Genomic DNA, 22,514 nt, shown 5'->3' on the forward strand with positions numbered 1-22,514 from the left:
TGCGGGTGGGAAGCCAGAGCAGCGAGAAGCTTGGACCCGTAGGACAGCACAAGAGCTTACTTGTTAAAAAACACCAAAACCAAACCCACAACTGTAAACCACCTCCATAAACCAGAAAAAGGAATGAAGTGAAGGAGAAGACTACAGCGGAGGTAGAAATTAAATTTACCAAACAGGGAACGAAGTCATGTATCTGCAGAAAACACAAGCCGTCAGCCACGCCTTGCGTTGGGGATTTCCCCTCGCCTCCCCCCGGAACAAGGGGTGCACAGAAGTTACCTGCCGAGGACCGCCAGCCCGCTCACCTGCCCGAGACGCGGGGTCTGTCCGCCCCACCGAGGGGACCCACGCTGCCCCTGCCAGGCTGCTGTGGGGACGGGTCCAGCGTGGCTGTCTCGGCACTGTGCTCGGGTGTCTCCGAATACCCTCATGGCAGTGAGGGAACACAGCGTCCTCTCTGAGCTAGAGTTTGATTTTAGAGTTTTTACAGAAACGAAGATGCCGAGCTGTCTAGAAGCACACGTAGGGCATGCTCGGTCTCAAAAATGCCCTGACCTGCCCTACTTCTTCCCTCTTTCCTCAGACTCCCCAGGAAGTCATTTACTGATGACTCTTTCCAGAACTGCCAGAGGAGAGCAGAGTTAGACACACAAACAAGGATTTGTAGGGCTAGAGCTTTATTTGAGACTGTAGTAGCTGTAGCATAAAGGAAATAAAATGTCTTCAACTTCCCAAGTTCTCTTGCCAGATGGGTCCATAATTAAATCATTTGCACAACAAATGAAACAATTGAAAGCTGCTGGGTTTTTAGGTAACTGCTTATTCTCCTTCACACAAAAAGTTAATCACATGGTTTGGCTAAAACGTTAAATGATACTCCTGTAAAGCTATTCCAGAAATCTAAAGTTAGAGTTGGTCGTTGCAATGCCACAGATGCTGCAGATGGTTATGGGACTCTCTCATATTCTTTTATCATTATTTATTAAAACTTTTTAAAAAATTGCATCAATGATAGAATTTAGCCAAATTCTATATCTATCTATATCTCTATATATATATTCTATATATCTCTGCCTCTACTCAGTTTTGATTCACACTGAGCAGAACCTTATTCTACAAGTAACCAGAATGACTGACTTTTAGAAACTGTATTGGATAATCCTTTTTTCTGTCATGGCAGAAGACTTTAAAACTGCAGTAACAGAAACGTAACTTAAGAATGAACTTTTGCCAGACTTAGTTATGGGGTGGTGAAGAAGCTTTTTTATTGTAGGATAAGAAGTTTTAGATCTTCCACTTCAACATGGTATTTGAATTTATTTGAAAGCATGTGGCTTATTAGCTGCCCTGAGGGCCAGATTTGGTCTTGGTGCCAGTGCAAGGCAATATTCCCATGACAAGGCTGACTGTGTAACTGCAGTAAATGAGCGGGCCTGATGGTGAGGAGTAAGCAGAGAAGCTATGGAGTGGCACAACTGTGGCTTCCATCCCCAGTTCCCTGATGGGACAAAACCTGAACAAGCCCAGGGCCATGACTGACAGTAACAAATGCATCTCCCAGGAAATGAGGGGAAAAACGACGGGTGTTCTCTGATGCACAACTGCTATGCATCGCTGCTTACAACAGCTTGTGCAAATGCAGCCCAGCATGACTAGAAATGTCCAGGTTTTCTCATGGCTTATGTTGGGTTTTAATATCATAACTTGCTTGAGGCAAAGTTCAGCCATCACTCACTTAGCAAACATCTCTCTGACCTATAGGTTTCACCTAAAAACCCTCTTTGACTGGACAGACCTGAACGGGTTATAAAAGGAGGAAGAATTTAGCCTCAGAAAGTGGGACTTCTGAAATCACCGCTGTCACAATTTCAGGATAGTAGAGTCAAATTAAAAACTGTTCAATCTCAAGTAAGTCTGATCTTAAAACACAGAGAACAGTAATGCAAGTAAAACCTGGCACCTACCCACTTCAGCCAAAGTCTTGATACATGATTCCACTGAAGCTTTCTGCGTTGGGTTTGGCCAGGTACAGTTGTAAATTCTAAAAGCAGATTGCAGCAGCTGAATAAAAACAGGCTGATGTGTCTGGAAACAAAAAGATAAACATGGAATTGTATCCTTTAGAATCTCCTCGCAACTGCCCTATGGTTTGACACAATCTAAACCACATGCAAGGGGTTTGTAGCTTGTAGACTCAAGTTACATCCCCATTAAATTATCTTTGCTCTTCAGGACAGGAGGGAAAAGAAATCAAATGCTGCACCCCTAAAAAGGCAAAAACATGCAATTTTCATTCAGATCGCAACTGATATCAAGCAGAGCACAACGATGGAGGAGTATTCCCGCTTCTCAGGTATGTGTCCCTTTTGTCATAGGGCAAAGCATTTTTCTCACGCAAATACAAAGACGGACCTTGATTTTGCAAAGATACCCCCTCCAATGAATTCACATGAGCCAGGAGTAAATCTGACCGTATTGAGCTGTCTGATGGTTCACAGCTGTAAGGGTTTTATTAAAAAAATTAAGAGTAAGTGTTTTAAGGAGGAATTAAACTGCTAGCCAGTGGCATGAGAGGGGACGGAGAGATTAAAGGAGGATGTAAAGATACAGCATTCCTATCTGGCTAGCAGAAGGTATCTTATTAATGGTCTGCATTACATATTTGTCTGGCTCTCTTTTCCTCACCTGGAGGCTGGTGCTGTTATCTGAAAACGGTGAATTGAAGAAGCCACTCACAATGTTCATTACGGGCTCAGTAACATATTTCTCCAGAGATGTGTCTGCATGTTTACGATCTGTGGTTGCGTTACAAACCTACAGGGAAGAAGGAGGAAACAATGAGATTTTAGTTCTTTTAAATAAGCAAGCTCTCTTATTTTGTATTTATTTATAACGCATGTAATATTTGTTCTTAGTACAAAAGCAAATGTTTTTTATACAAAATCTAACAGAGATAATGATCTCGGAGATTGAGCTGTGTTTGTCATAGCTTATCTTTCTTATTGGAGGTCCACATTGCCTTTTGAATCCCCTTCTCTTCTGAACCAGCTCTCTTTCCCACACCACGAAAAAAGATCCCCCTAAATCAGCACATTGCATGCCACTTACACATTTAGACAGATGCAAGAAGAAAATGGGCCTTTCCTCCCATTGTGGGGCTAGGTTGGAAGACGCTTTAGAGACAGATGAGACATAAACACATTAGGTCAGAAAGGCTTCACGGAATGTTTAAACTTCTCTGTACAATCAATCACCACAAATGGGTGGCAAAGGTGAAGCTCATTTGCAGGAAAAATGTTAAAAAAAGAGGGAAAGAAAGGAAATAGCTTAGTCAATACCAACAGCCTTTAGGATTGTAAACTGTAAGACAGACAACATTACTTAGGAAAGCCACATGGGGAAAATACAAAACACAAGCTAAAAACAATGAAAGAAGAGAATGGATGGTACTGGGACAACACAGGAGCGCAGAAGGATGATTAAACGGTGGGAGGATTTGTACAAAAGATTCCTGAAGGCACCCTTTGGTACAACACTAAAAGTTTGTTGATGCATAAAGATGTCATGCTTAAAGAAAGGAAAAAAATTACTGGGGTGGATTGCATCCTTCAGTATTTCTTTTATTTCTTTATTTCTTTTCAACATTTCTGGACATGTATAGAGAATCATTTTGACTTTGTATGTGTCAGTGGTAACAGTACTAAAAGGAGTCTACAGAGAGCCAAACACGGTGAGAAAGGCGAGACACTCATACAACCTTTTCAACAGCCTTTAAATAAGCAGTTCTAGTCATCTTTAACAAGAAATGAAAGGCAAAGCTGTTCTCTCTTTCACCTATGCAAGCCACAGACTACTGCAATGATCTAGGGAGCGTATGCGAGAGCAGAATTTATTTTGTTTATAGACTTTTGGGGTAGCCTTCACGTTACTATCTGAGCATTTAACACACAATCACGTACGTGCGTGGTACACACTTACCATTACATTGCTTTATGGATGGGGAACTCAAGTCCAGAGAAGCTGAGTGAATTGCTTAAGGTCACAGAGAAAAGTTGGTGACAGAAGCAGAAAGATAATCCACAGGGCAAACATTCTCTCTAATTGCACACTGCCACTGTCACACTTGGGACACTACAAGACAGCAATTGCACCAGGAGCATTTTAAGAAGGTTACTGACGTGACATCCAAAAGCAGCCTTGCTCAGGGGAAGATACAGCTCACGGGAACACAAAAGCATTCTGAGTGGAGTCTAACACACAAGCATTGTCATACGGTAAGCAACGGAATAACCAAAGATAACTTGAGACCTACAGGAATGAGGTATCTTGAGGAGCTTTGCTTATCTGTTTTTCTAAAATGTGTCAGATAACTAAGTCATGCCCCCACGTAGTGCATTTTTTATCACCTCAGTAAAGGAAGGATTTTGATCAGAGATGCAACGGTGGCTAAAATGACATACCCTCTTCAGCCCTTCAGTTTTGGGAAAAGTATGACACCACCACCACCACCCCCCCAGTCCTCATGGAAGTAACAGATTCAGCCAATAATCAAAACTTTTTTCAAAAAAAAAAAAAAAAAATCATAGAACTAAAAACCTCTTGAAGTTCTTCTGCCTTTAATTAACATGCATGCCAATTTTGGCTGGAACCAGTAGCTCAGAGGCTCGGCGCTCGTGATCCCAATGGGAAGAGAGAGCGCTGCGCGGTGCTAGCACGGTGAATTCAGAAATGACCAAACCTGAATTCCAAAATGCTTTTAAGCTTTCCCCTTTGCTTGCCTAAAAAGGAGAGCCATATGTGGGGATGCCACTCTGCTCCAACACCAGTCTGAAAAATTCCCAGCACAGAAGGAATTCGGAAATCCTCTCACTTGTTCTTATCCCTCTGCCCTGTGGGGACTGAAAAATGTTTCCCCACGGAAGAAAAAACCTGAAATGCATGAAACGGAGATGAAGATTGAGAAAGCAGTGTTTAAAAACCCCTTAAGAGGCTTTGGGACTGAAACTCACATGAATACTGCTTCAAAAATTCTGCAGAGAAAGCCAGGATGACTTTCCAGCTGTCAGATCCTGGCTCTTTCTTTAATCCTGCTCAGACTACAGCTGCTGACTTGCAGGCTGGGCCACACGCAGGAAGGGGAAGCCTTTCCTTCAGCAGCACCCACTTGGCTTAGCGCAATGCTTCAAGTCATACCCGGGAGAAAGTAGGTTGGCAGGAACTGTAGAAACAGGGTGTCTTTGAAAGCGCGACTGCTTTTGGCAAACTGAATTTATACATGAATCCGCCTCACGCCTGCTTTGCAATGTATCACGTTGTTGAAAGAGAATGACAGTTGGGGACTAAATACTTCCTTCCTGGATCCAGAAACAGATTAAAAAAATAGGTTACTCTTCCCCCCCCCCCCCAAGAGAAAAAAACAAGGTTGTCCCCCCCCCCCCCCCCCCAAAAAAAAAGGAAAGAATCCAACCTGAGGATAACACTTTCCATCTTCCACCTTAGTGCTCCCTAATAACAGACTCCGACTCAAAGCTCACAAACTCACCCACTGACAGGCATTTGTAGCAGCTAAAAGAAAAGCATTTTCCCTTCCCCCATGCAAAGGCATCCCTTTGAGCTCACTGGAACACAGAGGATCAAAGGGCTCTTTTTCTAAATGCTTAATCCAACCTGAGGATAACACTTTCCATCTTCCACCTTAGTGCTCCCTAATAACAGACTCCGACTCAAAGCTCACAAACTCACCCACTGACAGGCATTTGTAGCAGCTAAAAGAAAAGCATTTTCCCTTCCCCCATGCAAAGGCATCCCTTTGAGCTCACTGGAACACAGAGGATCAAAGGGCTCTTTTTCTAAATGCTTTGAAAGCTATTGTAACATCTTTTCGTGAGGCTGACAGCGTTCTAACCGTCCCGATAGCTACGTAACGCTGATGGATTTATAACACACGGGCTCTGCCGGGGCCCCGGAAAACCAAACCTGAACAAATACGCTCAATAACCTGGAAGACATGGCTACCCACAGGGGCCTGGCTGAAGAGCAGGGCTGGCCAGAGCACTTCTGACGTGCTCTTTTAGTTCTTCTAGCCCTTAACCGGGAAATTAAAAGGACTAATTAGGCACCCGCCCCGAGGGCTTTGCAGGAGAGCAAAACAAACCTGCACTTTGCCCTTTGGTGCCAACAGAACGCACACGCACACACAAAATACAGCGTTAATAACACCCTCACTCTTCACCTCTGAAGACCTGGCGTCTAATTTCTCTTAGGAGAAGGGTATGTGAAAACAAGCTCAGTGGTCACTAGCCTCAGGACAACTCCACATCATGTGGCAGGGTGCAGGTTGTCTCCAGGCTCAGGACGGGAGCTGTGGGCAGAGTCCTCTTTCTGCATGTCTGCTTCTAGCCCAAGGGCAAAGAAAACCGGTCACGTTCAAGGGCTAGGGAGGGTAGTCTGTTTAGACGGTCAGGGCCAGGATGCATCAGGAAAGGGCAGCCCAGAAAGGCAACTGAACAGGAGAAAATACTTCCCAGGGTAAAAACAGCGAGGTTAAAAATCAGAATTGCCCTCCAAGGAGGTTTCTGATCTTAATTTTCAAACGAGCTTGTTTTGTCCAGAAGGGCTTTCGCTGTAGAACACGACCACAGAGACAAGACAAATGGCAGGAAAACAGGGTTTGTAGAGGTCTCATTACTGCCGAAAATGGCTACCACCAAAAGAGGAGAGGACAAACGTCCCTGTCTGAACCTGTTCGCAGGAAAAAAAAAGGAAAAAACCCAACCATAAGTTCTCTGTTTCACAGAGAAATTAGCAGGTCCCAGTGCCTATCATATAGCACAAGTCCTTGCACTCATTCTTTTGAGAGGAGAAAATTCATGGTATTTTCTCCCAACAGGTTTCAAAGAAACTATTTTGTGGCAGGCTCTTACTTCAGGGTAAATGTCCGCTGCAGGACTGAATTGAGATTCTTTTACCTTTTGTTGTTTAATTTCAACAAAATGAAGAATGCAAGGGGTGAGAAATTAAGGATTATAAAATGTAATGGACCACGGACTGGGAAAAGATAGGCATGCACTACGACAACATGCCGTGTAACATCTCCAAAATACTGTCCAGCATCAAAGATCACATACAATCCACCAGTCACCAAAAACCTGTGGTTCTACTTCTTGAGCAAAAAGAGCAACTCCATTAGTTGGTACTAATACTAAGTTCTTACAAGAAGCATTACCTGCTAGAAAAGGATATGTAATGTAAGCTGTAATCATTATGTCACACTAGCATCCCCTCATGGCTCTACTATTGTATTTTATCGTTCTGGAAGTCATGAGATTTCCCTTGTTTTCTGCCTCCAAAATACCAGGGAATGGAAGCTTACTTCAACTTCTGACTTGAAACTTAATTCAACAGGTAATGACACCATGAAGTTCACTGGGGTCCACAGGAATTGAACGGCTACGGTACTAACTGTGCCCCATCACCTTGCAGCCTACAGTTTATATATGAATCAGTATTCTGAAAGACCATTGCCTTTTGCACCAGCGGTGAGAATAAAAGTAGAATAAAAAGACAAAAGACAGTAGAATAAAAGACAAAAACAGAGAGAACATGAGCCAAAGAACTTCTTGATCCCTGATCCTCAGTGCACTACCAGAGTAAAGCAAGAAGATTACAGTTGTGGGTTTTTTTTAGTCACCACCATAATGACATGTGACATATGCTTCCAGAAGACATACACAGATTTTCAACCCTGTACCATGCATCCAATTTATTTTTCTGGAAGCAATGAGAAAGTTGCCCTTTTAGAGAGAGAAGACTTGTAGCAATTAGCAGGATAAATGATGACAAATAAAATTAAAATTATATTTCATTTAAAAAAAACCACCTATTCTATTGTCAACTTTGAAAAAAATAGTTAATAAAGGAAGTTCACCAAAAAAAGATATCGCCGGTTCAGTTGCCACCCATGACTATACTGTAATATTTAACATCTCATGAAGCTTACCCTTGCCATATCAACAAGAAAGTTCTCAAATAACTTCCAAATATGGTTACTGGCATAGATTTCTTTCATTTCCACTTCAGTGTCCACATAACAGTGGTTAACAAAATTAACATAGGCAATTTTCACCTGCAGGAACAGCAAAAACACAAACCATATGAAACGGAACCATAAAAAACTTTAACGTGCTGCTTTCTGTCTGCAAAAACACTGAACAATAAAGATGATCCTCCCAGTACTAACAAACCCTAATAACAGTAATAACACATATGTTCAGTTCTGAAGATTTAGGAAGCAGCACGGCAACAAATGCATTAATGGACTTGATGAAAGATCACATGAAGAAAAATGGAAAGGTTTTGCAAACATTCTTACTCTAACAAATAACCCCTGCCCGCCCCAAACAAGCCAATAATAAATCTGATATTTAAATGATATTGAGACTATGAGGGCCCGGCTCCAAAGCCAGGAGCTGTCAAAATGCAGGACACCCCTGCACTTGCCAGCTGACTGCTGTGGGTTGATGCCTTGTGACACGCTTGCCAAATATAAAAAACAAAGGTCTTCAGCAGACCTGGAATTGCCATCCCTATATTCCGAGAGTCCTACTGCAGCACTTGCACTCAGGGTGGGTGTAACTCAGATCTAAATGGAAGAGAAGGGTTATGCAGCACTGGGACTGCAGCCACAGCAGCACAGGGCTTAGGAGGACTGCAGTCTCACCCCTCTCCTGCATTACAAGTCTGCATGTGCACCTCACAAAAATGGATATCCAGTGCCTGAAATGTATTTATTAAATATAAACATATGCAGATACACTGAAAATTTCGTGTCACGGTCAAAGGAGAGGAGATAGCAAGTTTAATAATAAGCAAGTTTAATGCAGTCAGGAGAAAACTCATGTCAGATTTTCAGGTTTTATTTGTTTGGGCTTTAGAAAAAGCATCTGTTGGAATTAATGTTAGGAGGAACTTTTGAGGACAGCAAACATTTTTCTTTTTAAGAAAAGAATCAGTTGATCACAGAGGGACTTTTTCACGGCACGACAGAGTCTTTACTCCTGCAGGTCTCAGTTCTGTTGATATGAGCCACATTTTTCCACCAGATAGCCTGCAAAAATCCCTCTGACCGATGCGCGGGACCAGAGCAAGCTCCTTGCAAAGACTGTGCAACGATTTCTTTTGATCACATCAGGTTTGGTGCCAAAAAACGCTCCCTTTCTGATCAGTGTGAGGTATCGCAGTCCTACTGAAGCACGACCGGCAGCAGCTGCAGAACTGGGCCGCTATATGCAGTGAATAAAAACATCTGCTGGACTGCAATTGGATTTGACAAAATGAGACTTCACCCAAAAGTCCCTCTGGCTTCAGCATGGCCAGAATGTTACCCATCATTTCCAACAAGTTCAGGCAGCAGCAAAACGTTGTCCTGACAAACCACTCAGTTGAGGCTTCGCAGCTACAGCCAGAAGTTACCAGAGCATTAAACTCTGACAGTGGCTGGACAAACCCAGGAAAACAAAACAAGGTTTCTGCCCAAAAAAGCTGACAATCAGGGTGCAGCGTAAGAGGACAAAGATTCTTCTGTTTAAGAAAATACTGGCTTATCCTTTTTCATTTATTCACCTTAACAAACAGCACCTGTTTCCAGCCTGTTTTCTGTGCAAATATTCGACTTGTCCAGATACTATAAACAACAAAACATTTTCTGAGTTTCTAAAAACGGCAAGTCCGCTTCCTCAGTCAGTGAATCTTACCTCAGGTATGCAGTCATCATGGGTCACTACTCTCACTATATCATCCAGTGGCAGGAGTGAATTGCACTTGATCTCCGTGTATACATTCTTTCCTTCCGTACAAGCCGCTAGCAATTCCACTAGCGTGATGTGATACGCTAAGGGTCCGCTCTCGTCCGCTCGATCTCGCTCTGAACACATCATTTGGAGCAGGACTGGAAATGATGCTCTGTCGTTGTAGAATATCAACACATCTTCACCACCATTTATCAGCTGAAAAAGATACCACACAGTTTTAAGCACCCTGCACTGCAGTCAGCTGCTTAATTATTTTGTTCTACCTTTAAGGATGCAAAGACCGTCTAGCTATTGAAAGTGGTCAAAAGAAAAAAAAACGAAAGATTAGTCTGATGTGGCTTACCCCAAATGCAGATGTCAAAACAATATCCAAGGCAAACTTCTGTTCTTACTACTTTGCCTAAGTGCAAATCTGGTATAACTCACCACGGAGTGAGCTAACACAAGGCGAATTTGAAGTTTAATTTCTATGTAGTTCTGTGTTTATCTAGGACGGTATGCCATCCTTACTATTCCTACCATCTCAATGTTTCTTTGAAGTTAATTAATTACCCTCACCTACTGTGAGGCCAGGGTGCATGATTATCCCTGTTTTACAGATAGGGACTTGAGGTACAGAGAGATTAAAACTTCCATGCTACCTCACACAAAAAGCCTGTGGCTCACCCGGAATCTAACTAACCTCTTCTGCGCCCTTGCTCCGCGTCGGAAACAGAGGACAATTCTTCCCAAGCTATGCAAATTTGGCGGGTGGGTCTCGACGTTGTCAGTGTCATGCCAGCACCTCCGTTCAACAGAAAACCGATGCATGTGGCAAGTATTTGATTTTGCTACCAGTGCACTGCTCATCTCAAGGGGTCCAAGGCGGAGGCGGACGCTGGCCACCCCATCTCAGCAGATCTCACAGAAGAGCTTTGCTCCAACCCCGTTTTGAACCCTGCGTACATCGAATATACCTACTGCCAGCGCTGCTCTGTGAGCCCGAGCGGAGCTGGGACGGGACAGTAGTCCTGTCTTCTCTCCGTCGCTTTTCTTTTAAGCATAACGCACTCTCAGTGCAGGTGAAAATAAGCTCCCGTAAACCCTTCCTAGTTCAGTACACACCTTGGCAGCACAGCAGCTATGCGTACTTTGTGAATGAGGCACTTGACATATCCAAGTCTACACGTGACGTGAAATCCTAGCTTACTGAATTCGAGGGTAGAAATAAAGGTTGGTGGAGCTGTTGAGAAATGCGAAAGCAGCAAGAGCAGGAATTAAGATTAGTGTCCCACAAAGAAAAGACAAGAAACATCTCATTATATTTGCCAGGGTGTCAACATTTCAAATTTTGGATTTACGACTTTTCTGATCATGTTTTCTCTGTTTCTTGCTTATTTTTACTTTGACAATTTGGTAGAATGAATTGTGAATTCAGTCTTTCCTGTAGTTCCTATTTCTTATTTACTTTTGGGTTTTTAAAATGTTTCTACTCGTGACTTTTTAAAATAGACATTTTCTGGACAACCCACAGTACAGAAAAAAAGTTTTTAAAGGGGCAAGTGCTTGGAGAGGAGGAAGGAGACAGTACAGGGACCCAGATACCGTTAGTTTCATTGCGCTCAATGGCAAAAAAAAAAATAAAGGAAATATGAGTATTCAAAACATTGGAAAATTGGCCTTTTTAATACTGATGTCTGGAATATCGTGCTTTTAGGACATTTCACATACAAAATAATTTTAAAAATCCACACCGAGCCCTCTGGGAAGGTACATGCTCTGTCACTTTCTATTAAGTTGTTCACCACATTCCCATAGTTATTTTCCACTTGTGTACATTTTGCACAGAGGAGAGGGAAGACGACTCTTTCCAGGTTCCCCCAGAGTTACACTCTTATGCCAAATCCAGACCTAAGCTGTACCAGTATTTCTTGATATTTTATCAGATCAAGTCAAACTGACCCCTCATCCTTTCATGTACCTATTGCTCATGAGTGAAGGAGAAATACCAGGAGATAGTGAACTTGTGAAACATGATATTGCATGGCATGCTTGCTACATACTGACTGTGAAGAACCACAAACCAAATCAGATGATGTTGCATCAGCACAAGAAGAGCTGAGGGGGACAAAGTAATCATTGTAAATGCAAGGACAGAAGAAGATGTCATCCCCTTTCCCCAAGTTAGCCACTTTTAAATACGATTTGCAAAGGACATCCAAACATTGACCCATGCAGAGAAAATTATGTCCCTTTAAAGGCAGAAAAGGAAGAGAAGTATCGTGTCAGCCCAAGCTCTCACTGAGCAACGTGAGCTCGGTGATGGGAAAAAAAACCCACACCAAAAAAAAACCCATCAGCATTTTCTTCCACCAAAGTGTATTTTCAGTGAGTTAAAAATTCTGTGCAAGTATAATGAAGGTTGTCCAGTATCGGAGCAGCTGTTGACACTCTGCGAGGTATCACTCCAGAATACTATAGATAATAGAAAACTCTGCTGCCACATTGATCTGGTTCAAAAGTAAATTCTGCTTTCCCTTTTGCACAGAGAGGCACTGTTCTTCCAGGAACCTCAAAGCATATTTGTAATGAGAAAAAGTGCCCTAAGGAACCTTTCAGGTCAGTAAATATCACTACTAGCACTCTACAGACACGGGGACCAAGGATATGAGAACAAGTGAATAAGCCAGATTGGGAACGTTCAGTAGATTTTATCAAAGAAAGATTTTATCTTTCGCAACGGTGCTCCTCCATCTGTTACGCACTTTCTAAAACATGTAAATATGATCAGTTTATCCCTTACTGCCAGTAAACAGGAATAAGCTACAATATACTTCCCCTGGGTAAAAGAAAACACAGGAGTAGTTGAGGCACGCTGTACACTCATACTCTATCTTGCCTTGTGGCAAGTTTTTTACATGCCCCATCTGGAAGCGCAGAAGAAGTTACAGCACTTGTTTAAGGTCAAAAAGTACATCTGAGTTGTCTACGGAGAAACTGCCCTGCCTCCAAGGCAAGTTCCAACCATTTGGTACACCGTTCCCTTTATACCGGATTGCCATTCAAGTGCCATTCAAATTTCACTATTAGCATACTTTTCTAACAGATTATAATTACTTACCTGTAATTTCTTACTTTTTTTTTAAAACAGATCATCATCTTACTCTCTTTCATCAAAATAGAGGTGCTCCCTCCCCCCAGCAAATTCCTGCAGGACTCATGATGTAAATGTCACATCCGAGTTCATTTCGATTTTCATCATGCAGTCAGCTTGAAAACGTAATGTGACAATTTATCTTCGTGCTATTATAGGTCAAGAATAAAATGTATTTAAATTGAGAAAAACCTAAAAATTTTGCTTGATGAGAAAGTAAAAACCTACAAGAAGCTGTGGTGGAAGGGGAAAAATCCAAAAGCACAAAGGCACAAGAACTGTTTGAATTATGTAAATCAAAGGCTTGTAATTGATGCATGTTAAAACATTTCAGTCAAATTGAAAAGGTTGACATGGATTCCATTAAAGGTTATCCATGTAGGCTGAAGTTTTATTTTCTTAATTAGAATTTTTTCCTCTTTGTTGCTGTGGAACAAAATTTCAGCTGGGTTTAGTTTTGTTCATACCACAACTAGAGCTTGTCGCTGTTTTCTTTGTGAAGGTGTCTCTTCAGAAAAAAACACCAAAAAAATGCACTTTGTAAAGAAAAATGTTCTTTCGACTCTGATCCTACCTGGACTTTTCACCATATTCAACTTTACCCACTTATTAATCTCATTGAACTGTTAACATAATTACAGTTAAATGCACGAGTGTCTGCAAGTTGAAGACTCATTTATAATGCCCACTATATATCAAATTCTAATTGCAGAGAAGTCAATTAAGTATTTTCCTTGCAACTTTACTGGCAAAAAGATTTGTCCACAAACCACTCTCTGGAATTTACTGGGTCAGACTCTGAATCTAGCTAGTTAAAGTTAGAATAGCTCTACTGACTCTCACAGAAATGCTCTGGAACAAAAGAAGCAAAAGTAGAAACTAGTACCTATAATTGTTACATGGTTACGTGCTAAAAAAATGATCTACAACACTATTAAGACAAATCCGTAGGGGTAAGGGCCTCTTATATGGCAAAACGTTGCCAAAATATGGCAAGCTTGGTGTGTAAATGGGTTCCTAAATTACAGTATAGGAAAATGAAGGTTTATGTAACTCTGAGATTTCCAAGCTACATCATCTACAAATAGACATCTCTGTATCACCATGCTAACACTCATGTTTTCTTTCTAGTAGTTATACAGATGGCCTTACAAAATTAGATTAAACTCCCAAAACCGTCTGCTAAAATATTCATTATTTGTGATACCGTTTAAAATTCTAAAGCGATGATGCCATTATAGCCCATTGGTATCAGGAGCACAAAAAGCAAACTCAAAATACTAGCGTGTTAAAAAGACATCACACCAGTGATTAACAGATAAACCCTTCACTTACCTCTGTCATTACCATGTCCTGGCATTTTTTCACATATTTGCCATCTGCTTTCACAATGGTCTGCAGGAAACGCAGGTACTCCACATGACGGCCATGGGTCTCAATGCAGTGTACAAAGTGCTGCACCACTCTTTCACTGATTTCGTTACACAGAAGGTAATTGTTCATGAAGATGTGCCGCATGGTTTCAGCTTCCAGGAGCTAAACAGATTAAAATCAAAACAGCCTTATAAGAAGAGCAGATTTGTTTTAAGATTGAAAGGTTCACAGGACTCTAGGCTACAGAAAGGCACACTGGTAAAGGGAAACTGGAAACGTCCAATGTACACCAGCCCAGTGATTAAGCAGTGACCTTGGGGGCTAGATTTCATTTATGGTGGGATTTCTCCATACTTCCTATGAGTACAAAATGGTCCTGAAGTGGACATAAAATCAGTGCCCATATGGAAGGTGAAGACACAGACACACACACACGCTACGCTGCTAGAGCACAGAACTGAGACCACATTCATCCCACTCACCAACACACTTTGCATGGAGGCAACCAAGAAAAAGGCCACCTCTGGTTCCTGCTATGGCTGACAGAGACAGGCATTTCCTGCAGGCACATCATTGCACGGGCAGCCTGATCATTCTCCGAGAGAACATCTCTTTCCACATTAACTACAGAGGGAGCCTAAGGCTCTGTTTCTCTTGGCGAGTAGCACGGTACCAGAAGAGCGGATCCGAAGCCAGAAAGGGATGCTGCTGAGGACTCAGCACCCAGGCTTCATGCATTCTTGGGGATTTTGCTTCAAACTTGCTCTAGTTCAATCCCTTGGACTAAAGGCTCGTGAGGGTCAGGTGTGCTCCTGGAGTACACCTTTCTGTTTAGTGTCATCTGAAAGGAATCTGCACCGAGTTTGCTCCACAATGTGAACAACAGCACAGTAACTGGGATGATCAGAAGATCAAGTTCAAAAAAACAGAAATGCAAGTGCAAGCAGGCTCTATACTTGGCACCTGAGTTAAGTGTCAGTGTTGTATAGGATGGAGTCTGGGCACTAGTCCCTACTGTGGTCAGCTCAGCATTTTTCACTAACTTCATAAAAAAAGCATAAACAAAAAATAACAGAACAAATGCTTCCCAATATGTGCAGACCAGGGGTCTACAATCCTAATACCCTAATACACTCTTTATAATAAAAGAAAGTTTTGCTCAGTAGACTGAGCAAGGTATCATTCTATACGACTATATCTGTAAACACACACACATATATATACAGACAAAGGGACCACGACAAAAGGGTTTATTGTAAAGACAATGATTTAATAAAAGATCAAATTTTAGATTAGTTGAATCAAATGGAAGCATCATCAACAAAAATGTATGGGTCTGAGTCCGCTGTCGTACAACCCTCATGACAGCAGAGTCACAGCATCTTCTACCTTGACTTACAGTCCATCTGTGAGTGAGTTAGGATGAGTAAGATCAGAGTCAAGCTAAACATGATGTGACACATGTTCATAGATACTTCCAGTAAACCCCACAGGTAATATTTTTTCCACTTTTAAGATGGCAATATTAAAACAGTGACATAAAGAGCAATGGTAAGGGAGAACAGACAGCAGAGAGGAGAGAAGACAATAAGGGAGAAAAGACAAGGACAGAGAAGAGAAGGCAGAGAGGGCATAGTTTAATGAAACTATTTATTTAGCAGTGTCATTTTTCAGCAGGTCCAAATTTACTTCCACTTATAATATTCTCCTTAAAATTAAATACTTACCCCTGGAGTTAAGAACAAGTTGAGATTTTTGTGGAGGAGAACTTGATTCTGAGGATTTCCTCGACAGAAATTCTGAAGAAAAGTATGGGCTAAATTCATAACTTCATTCATCTTTTCATCGCTCTGCAGAAAGAAAAGGCAAATGAAATCAGCTGGGTGTACCTAAACATACTTGTTAAAACCGCACAATGTGAATTCAGCCAGGAACAAGCCAATTCTCCTGAGCCTTCACAGGGCAGGAATTCTCCCTCTAGCAAAAGCAACTGATGTAGTTTCCTTCAGAGCTCATTAGTGGCTGTACCCTACTCTGAATCGACTTGACCATAGGGAGTCACCGGTAGGAGCACAAACTCCAAGTAAGATTTCCTCACGCACGGTTATTATTTCCCAGTTTAAAAAAGCGCTAAGTGGCTTGATTTCAAAAAAAGCTCTCTAGCTTGCATTGATTTTAAGCTCTTGAAAAGCTTTGGCTTTTATATACCTACATACAGAAACAGATGTATGTGTGCATATGTGTGTACACTTACATGAATGTATATGTTCATATACTCCCACACAAATATATGTCTAGTTTCATCCCCATTTTATATTCCTATCCTATAGGATGCTAATTATGATTTGACGAACCACCTATATGGACAAGCAGCATTTTACTGAAGATAGCTGAACCCAGTGTCTATAACATAACATTAGTGTGTAACACTCAGGAAAATATAGCCCAGATGAGGTTTTGTCTGCTCTCAATTCTTCCTATAAGATCTAGAAAGATGTGCTCTTTAAAATGCTATCTAGATCATTCATTTGTATGCTCAATGCCACTAAATCAGCACAAAATCACATTATCTTCTAAAAAACCTGCAAGTGGAACTAGGTTAGAGGCTTCCACCATAGAGACAAAGAAATTATTTCAAGACTTGATCCTTGAAAGCTTTTTGTATCTTATGTATCTACAACAGCACTCCCATCAGTACCCAACAGTGGAATTTAGATACCCTGCCAGGAGCTCTGTGAAATCAATACTTCTTACTGTGCAGTGACTGCAGAGCTAAGGCTTGCCTATTTCAGGAATGGGATGATAGCACAGTGACATCCAGGTACCTAAGGCAGTAAACACTAAACTCTTCATAAAACCTGTTCTGTGCAGGCAGCCATATTTAAATTTAGGCCCAAATCCATTATTCTTAAGGTAGAAAATGGCATCATCAATTCATGTTTGTACCATCGTTGATTGAATTATGTTGAAAAAGAAATATTCATATTGATTCTTGGGCCTCGAAGTCTTTCCCTTTATTGAGTTCATGATCTTTACCACTAAAATTATAATAACCTTTTCATAGGGTATCTGCAGAAGGTCCAAGACTACCAAGTGGGCGCCCATATTTTTCAGCAATCGCTGCTGTTGATTTCGACATTTTTTGTTCTGAACACAAAGTTTGCTGAGTCGCATCAAAATCTATAAATACATAAACAAATAAATAAGCATAGGAGCAAGCAAAGAACCAGTCATGTCACACAAAAACAAACAAAAAAAATAGATTGTTTCAAAATAATTACTAAATCTACTTGTCAAACAAGTACGTCAAGCAAGTTCCTTGGCAGATATACCAACCTCTTTAACAATATTGTAGTTATTGCTTTTATTGCTGTCTATCTGTGGCTTTTTGGTCCCATCCTGTATTGGACTCAAAATATTTGACTCCTGTAACAAAGAACACACAACAAGTGGGGATCTAGTGCAATTTCATCAAGATGAACCAATTATATTTCATAACAGCAAGTGAAGAAGTATTACAGCAGCTCATAGGGAACAGATATAACACAAATAATAAAGAAAAAGACTCATTTATTCTTTATCCACCAGTCCAGTAAATGAAAAGATTCACATTGAAGTCCTTTGTTTGTTTCAAATTTCCAACATGATTTGAAGCAATTAACTGTATGTCTTCTTGCTTCTGATCCTCCTAAAAAAGAATACGTCCCTAAATCACAGACCAGACATCCCAAGGATTTCAGCTACTATGAGAATAGGGACCGTAAGTGTATTTCAATAGCCACCACTTGTTCCAAAAATCTCTAATACAGCTGGAAAGATTACAAAGTCTTCTGTGTATATGAACATTAAAAAGTCTGGAGAAAGAACTTAAGACAACATCTGTAGTTGAGAAAAGTAGGGTGGAGTTCTCATCAGTACAGAAACAAGTAGCACATGGAAATTAGACATGTTCCTTCCATGAAGAGGACACTTCTCTCCTTATCTCTGGATGATGCAGGAAAGGATTTAAAAACAAATGAGAACCTTATGTTAAACTGCAACAGCCAGTCATGACGCCGTATGCTCTGGGCCTTGGCTCTTAGAAAGCCCCAGCTGGGTATGATAAATAAGAGAAATCAAGTCAGCAAGTAACTGCCAACACCCACGCACCTTTCCATGCATATCTCAGTCAAAACATGGAAGAGCATCTACACAAATACTTCCACTTAGAATAATGGCAGTGTTTGATTTTTTATTGCTGCCAGCTATGGTAAGCCTTTCTTAACTGGAAACACAACGAATTGAAAGATTTTTTTCAGTAATAATACTGAAATTATTAAGCATGTAGAAAAACTGTAGCAGATCTTGAGACTGCCTCACAGTATAACCACAAGGATGTAAACCGGTGTAATAGCATAAAAAAGAACCAAACAGGTGTGCTTCTGAGTTTCCATTGTGTCCTCAAACTTCCTACTGTTTTAGAGAATTATGCTAAAACACAGACGTGCACACCAATCTGAATGTTTATACCTCTTGAAACCTCCCTCTGAACTTTCTTAGCTGATGGTGAAGATGAGGAGTTCTATAAATCCCATCCGGTCTTAATTTCCAGTGGGGCAAGAACAGCTGCACCACTTGGCCATGGAAGCTGTTTATAACAGTGTCAGCACCGCTGTTCAGCATGGTCATGTTGATCTATGCAACAACAGTGGATTTTTATTTGTTTAGGTTTGTTAGTATGCATGCTGCCTTCTCTCTAGCCGTTTGAATCAATACTTTGGGAGATATTTCAGGCTCTTTGCTATAATCAACCACCCTCCTCTGTTCTGGGACCGTGAGTTAACCAAGATTAATTTACCTGTTACTTTTATCAGCATTCTTCCTCAATCAAAGTAGTTTTATAATCCATGTGAACTATACGTCTTACCTGGAAGTGCTGATCAGCATTAAACTGCTGAATCTACCCTTTCTCTTTAAGAAAATACAAACCTGTTTATTGACCACCTAAGAGTATGCCAGGGATGTAGTTATCAAGAGATAATCACACCACTGGGATACCAGAGACACTCAGTTGCATATCTTGCCTCGTTACGTGCCATGACAGACATTCTCTGTCACACTTTTTCATAGGGGACGGGGAGCCATAGAGAAAGAACTCAGGTTCTCGTCCGAGCACCCCACCTTTAGGAAGTGGTATCCTCTGTAAAAGACTATTTCCTCTATCCGTAAAATTCCCAGGATACCACTCTGCATCAGTCTTAGGATCCTTTCTTTCTAGCCCCTCCACGGAGGCCCAGATTCCAGCATTCAGTCCAAGGAGTTCCCCGCCGCTGAAACAGTCCCACTCATCTCAGCTGGCCAGCTGCGGCGAGGCGCTCGTCGGTGGCAGAGATTTGCCTCCCACCCTCAGGCTGTATTTACTTACCAGGGGAATGAGGGACACTCTCAGAAGTTTCAATTCACAATCTCAACCTACAGATGATGTTTCAGGAGATATTTGTTTCAACATCTCCAGGACCAAAGCAAACTGCTGGAGACCAGAAAAGGAGGAGAGCAAGGGAACGCCAGGCGCTTAAGGATGCTGAAAGTTTGCACCACTTGAAACCTCGCTGAACTTTCTCAGCGGATGGTGAAGATGAGAAGCTCTATAAACACCACTGCACTGTATTCCAGCTTCATCTGAGAGCCCTTTCACTCAGACCATCTATTTCTCCTCCTCAGATCTGTGTTTCTGGTGCTACTACTCCCATCACAGGACAATAAAGACCACATTTTCCATCTTCCACGGTATCTATACAGACTCGTAACACCCATAGAGGTAACCAAGTAAACAGGGTTTATCTGCTTTTCTCTTCTCAAGCAAGGCTCGGTTATGCAAGATCAATTTCAGCATTTCCTCCTAATCCTCTATGGTCTAATTTATGTCTGACCTAACTCCAAGCACTCGTTCCTACAATTCTGATCTCCAGTTTCTATCAAGAAGATTCTGCATGGGTATAAGATGTGTTGTTTTTCCTGTGGAGAACTCTGGACCCTTTATTTAGAAAAACATGGCCTTTTTTCTACAAATCTCATTTATGGAGTTAAACAAATGCAAAAAAACGACAAAAAAAAAGTTTTTAGCCCCTCCAGGTTGTGATAGAAAGGTGGAAACAATTACCCCAAAAGACTCAGAAGCCTAAGGGCAAAAAAAATACATTTGATTTTTTAAAACTCTTATGCCAATCTTGCATTGTGCTTTGGTGAGGACAGAAACTTGGGATTAACGTAAGACTGTTCTAGAATGTAATATAAGCCCTTGTGCGCGCTTATGTTGTTTGGGAAAAATTAAGCACAGGCAAATGAAGCATATTCCCTAAAGACCTAGAGGTTCATCCAGCTCAGGCCTGAATACCCAGCATCCATTCCAAGAAAGCATGGGATGTCAGAGGGGTGTTTATCTGCTTGAAGCTAGCCACCTGCTTCACACATTGCAGGTTATGACCAGCACCTCACCTCGTACGTATGACTTAAGATCTCAAAGAGAGTATTCACTGTCTAAAGTAGTTTTGCCAGGTAAAAATATTTCCTGGCTGTTAAAGAATAATTTAACAGGGGAAAAAATAATGGACAAGATTCTGAGCTATTGTAACCTGGCGCAGCTCTCATGGAATTACCACCAGATGATCTAACCAGTTTTGCAGATTACATATTACTGTTCTGACACAATACTCTTTCAGATCTGCCAGAGATAATATTGTGCATCTATGGAAGCACTGCCAATCCATCCAGACTCATGGATGTCTCATGGGAAAAAAAAAAAACACTGAAAACACCCTATTTAAAGATGCTCCTGTTTCAAGCACATCGCTTTGTCCCCTCTTCCTGGAGTTTCTTTGCTATCAGGGCTATCCATAGGAATAAAAAGGATCTTATTACACCTTTATAATGTATTACAGCTAAAAAACCTTGTAAATATCCTGCTGCAATCCTGTATCCTGCTTCCCCATTACCTTTTCCATTCCTTAAATACATAAAGGAACATTTTCCTTCCTACTAGATTTATGCTTGAGGAAAGAAAGTAGGAAACCCCACATACTTAAGCTCATAAAGTCCATATTCCTCCACAGTTCTGATACCACTAAATTCAGCTAAGTTATATCAGAGAAAAAGTAGGACCTACACTGCCCAATAAATTAGGATTCTCCCTTGAGGTGTTAGATTTTCCCCCATATGAAGCCACCTAAAATCTGCTTTCCCATGTGAAAGGCCAAGTGTATGTCATAGATAGCTGCAAACATCCCACCTCTTCTCAATGGCTCCTACTCTTCCTCAATGCATTGTCTTCACAATGCTGTATAATCTCCACCCGGTTTCCTACTAAACTTCCCCTGGTGGCTTCCTTGCCCATTTTCTTGCCACCGGGGAAGACTCTACCATGGAAGAGAGTAAGGAAAGTGCTGTGTCAGAAACCGCAGTTGTTCAGCTCTCACCACTTTCTCTGATGAAAATGGAAAAGTGGGAATCAATATTGGTCAGAAAGCCTGCTCTATCTGCTGTTACACCACAAATCTCAACCACAGCAACTCTTGCAACACTTTGCATTTCCTTAAAGACTCATACTGGAGTTAGGTGATTACATGAGGGCTTCAGCTTTCACTGAAAATCAAAATTAAAAAAAAAAAACGAAAACAATTAAATTAAAAAAAAAATCAGGTCGTCGTGGTTCCAGATTCAAGTTCTAAAGTTTCTCCAATCACAAGGTAACCCGAGAGTGTGATATGACAAGGGATGACAAAAATCCCCAATGTTAGATCGCCTGCAAAATCTCAATATTCTTAGGTCAGTCTTATGTTTGGTGGAGAGTGGAATGACTTGTGATGTTTGAAAATATGGGTTTGATTGTGCTCCTTTCCCCTAGTAGACATACTGTCCACTCCTTTCTTCCAGCAAGTCAACACAACTGACAACATGTGATACCTAGATTACTTTCTTGGCCACAGCGTGATGCAACACACTGTGGCTTGCTCGCTAGCCAGAAAGGAAGGCAGCTCCGTGACAGAAGAACGCAGTCACTGAAAGCAGCAGGAAAGAATATTGATAAAATTCTGTCTATTCCTAAAGCTCAGTCAGAATACCGTACATTCTCACTTTGCTACTTTAATTAACCACAGATCACAAATTTACAGTTGTTCATTAAACTATCTATCAATATTGAAACAATGCTAACAGCAAAGGCT

At 41.3% G+C, this 22,514-nt stretch overlaps 1 protein-coding gene across 1 annotated transcript in view; it reads right to left on the reverse strand.

The window, feature by feature from the left end:
- Positions 1 to 1,920: 1,920 nt before the first annotated feature.
- Positions 1,921 to 22,514, reverse strand: part of LOC104627509 (inositol 1,4,5-trisphosphate receptor type 2) — a 66,350-nt gene continuing 45,756 nt past the window's right edge. Inside the window, exons 18-25 of the mRNA XM_010295799.1 lie at positions 17,653 to 17,742; positions 17,371 to 17,496; positions 16,044 to 16,166; positions 14,278 to 14,478; positions 9,753 to 10,004; positions 8,000 to 8,125; positions 2,686 to 2,814; positions 1,921 to 2,085 (exon numbers count right to left, since the gene is read on the reverse strand). Of these exons, the coding sequence (XP_010294101.1) occupies positions 1,921 to 2,085; positions 2,686 to 2,814; positions 8,000 to 8,125; positions 9,753 to 10,004; positions 14,278 to 14,478; positions 16,044 to 16,166; positions 17,371 to 17,496; positions 17,653 to 17,742 (1,212 nt within the window). The remainder of the gene's footprint in view (positions 2,086 to 2,685; positions 2,815 to 7,999; positions 8,126 to 9,752; positions 10,005 to 14,277; positions 14,479 to 16,043; positions 16,167 to 17,370; positions 17,497 to 17,652; positions 17,743 to 22,514) is intronic.

Source organism: Phaethon lepturus, unplaced genomic scaffold, assembly GCF_000687285.1.
Source record: "Phaethon lepturus isolate BGI_N335 unplaced genomic scaffold, ASM68728v1 scaffold10541, whole genome shotgun sequence".
Classification (NCBI taxonomy): domain Eukaryota; kingdom Metazoa; phylum Chordata; class Aves; order Phaethontiformes; family Phaethontidae; genus Phaethon; species Phaethon lepturus.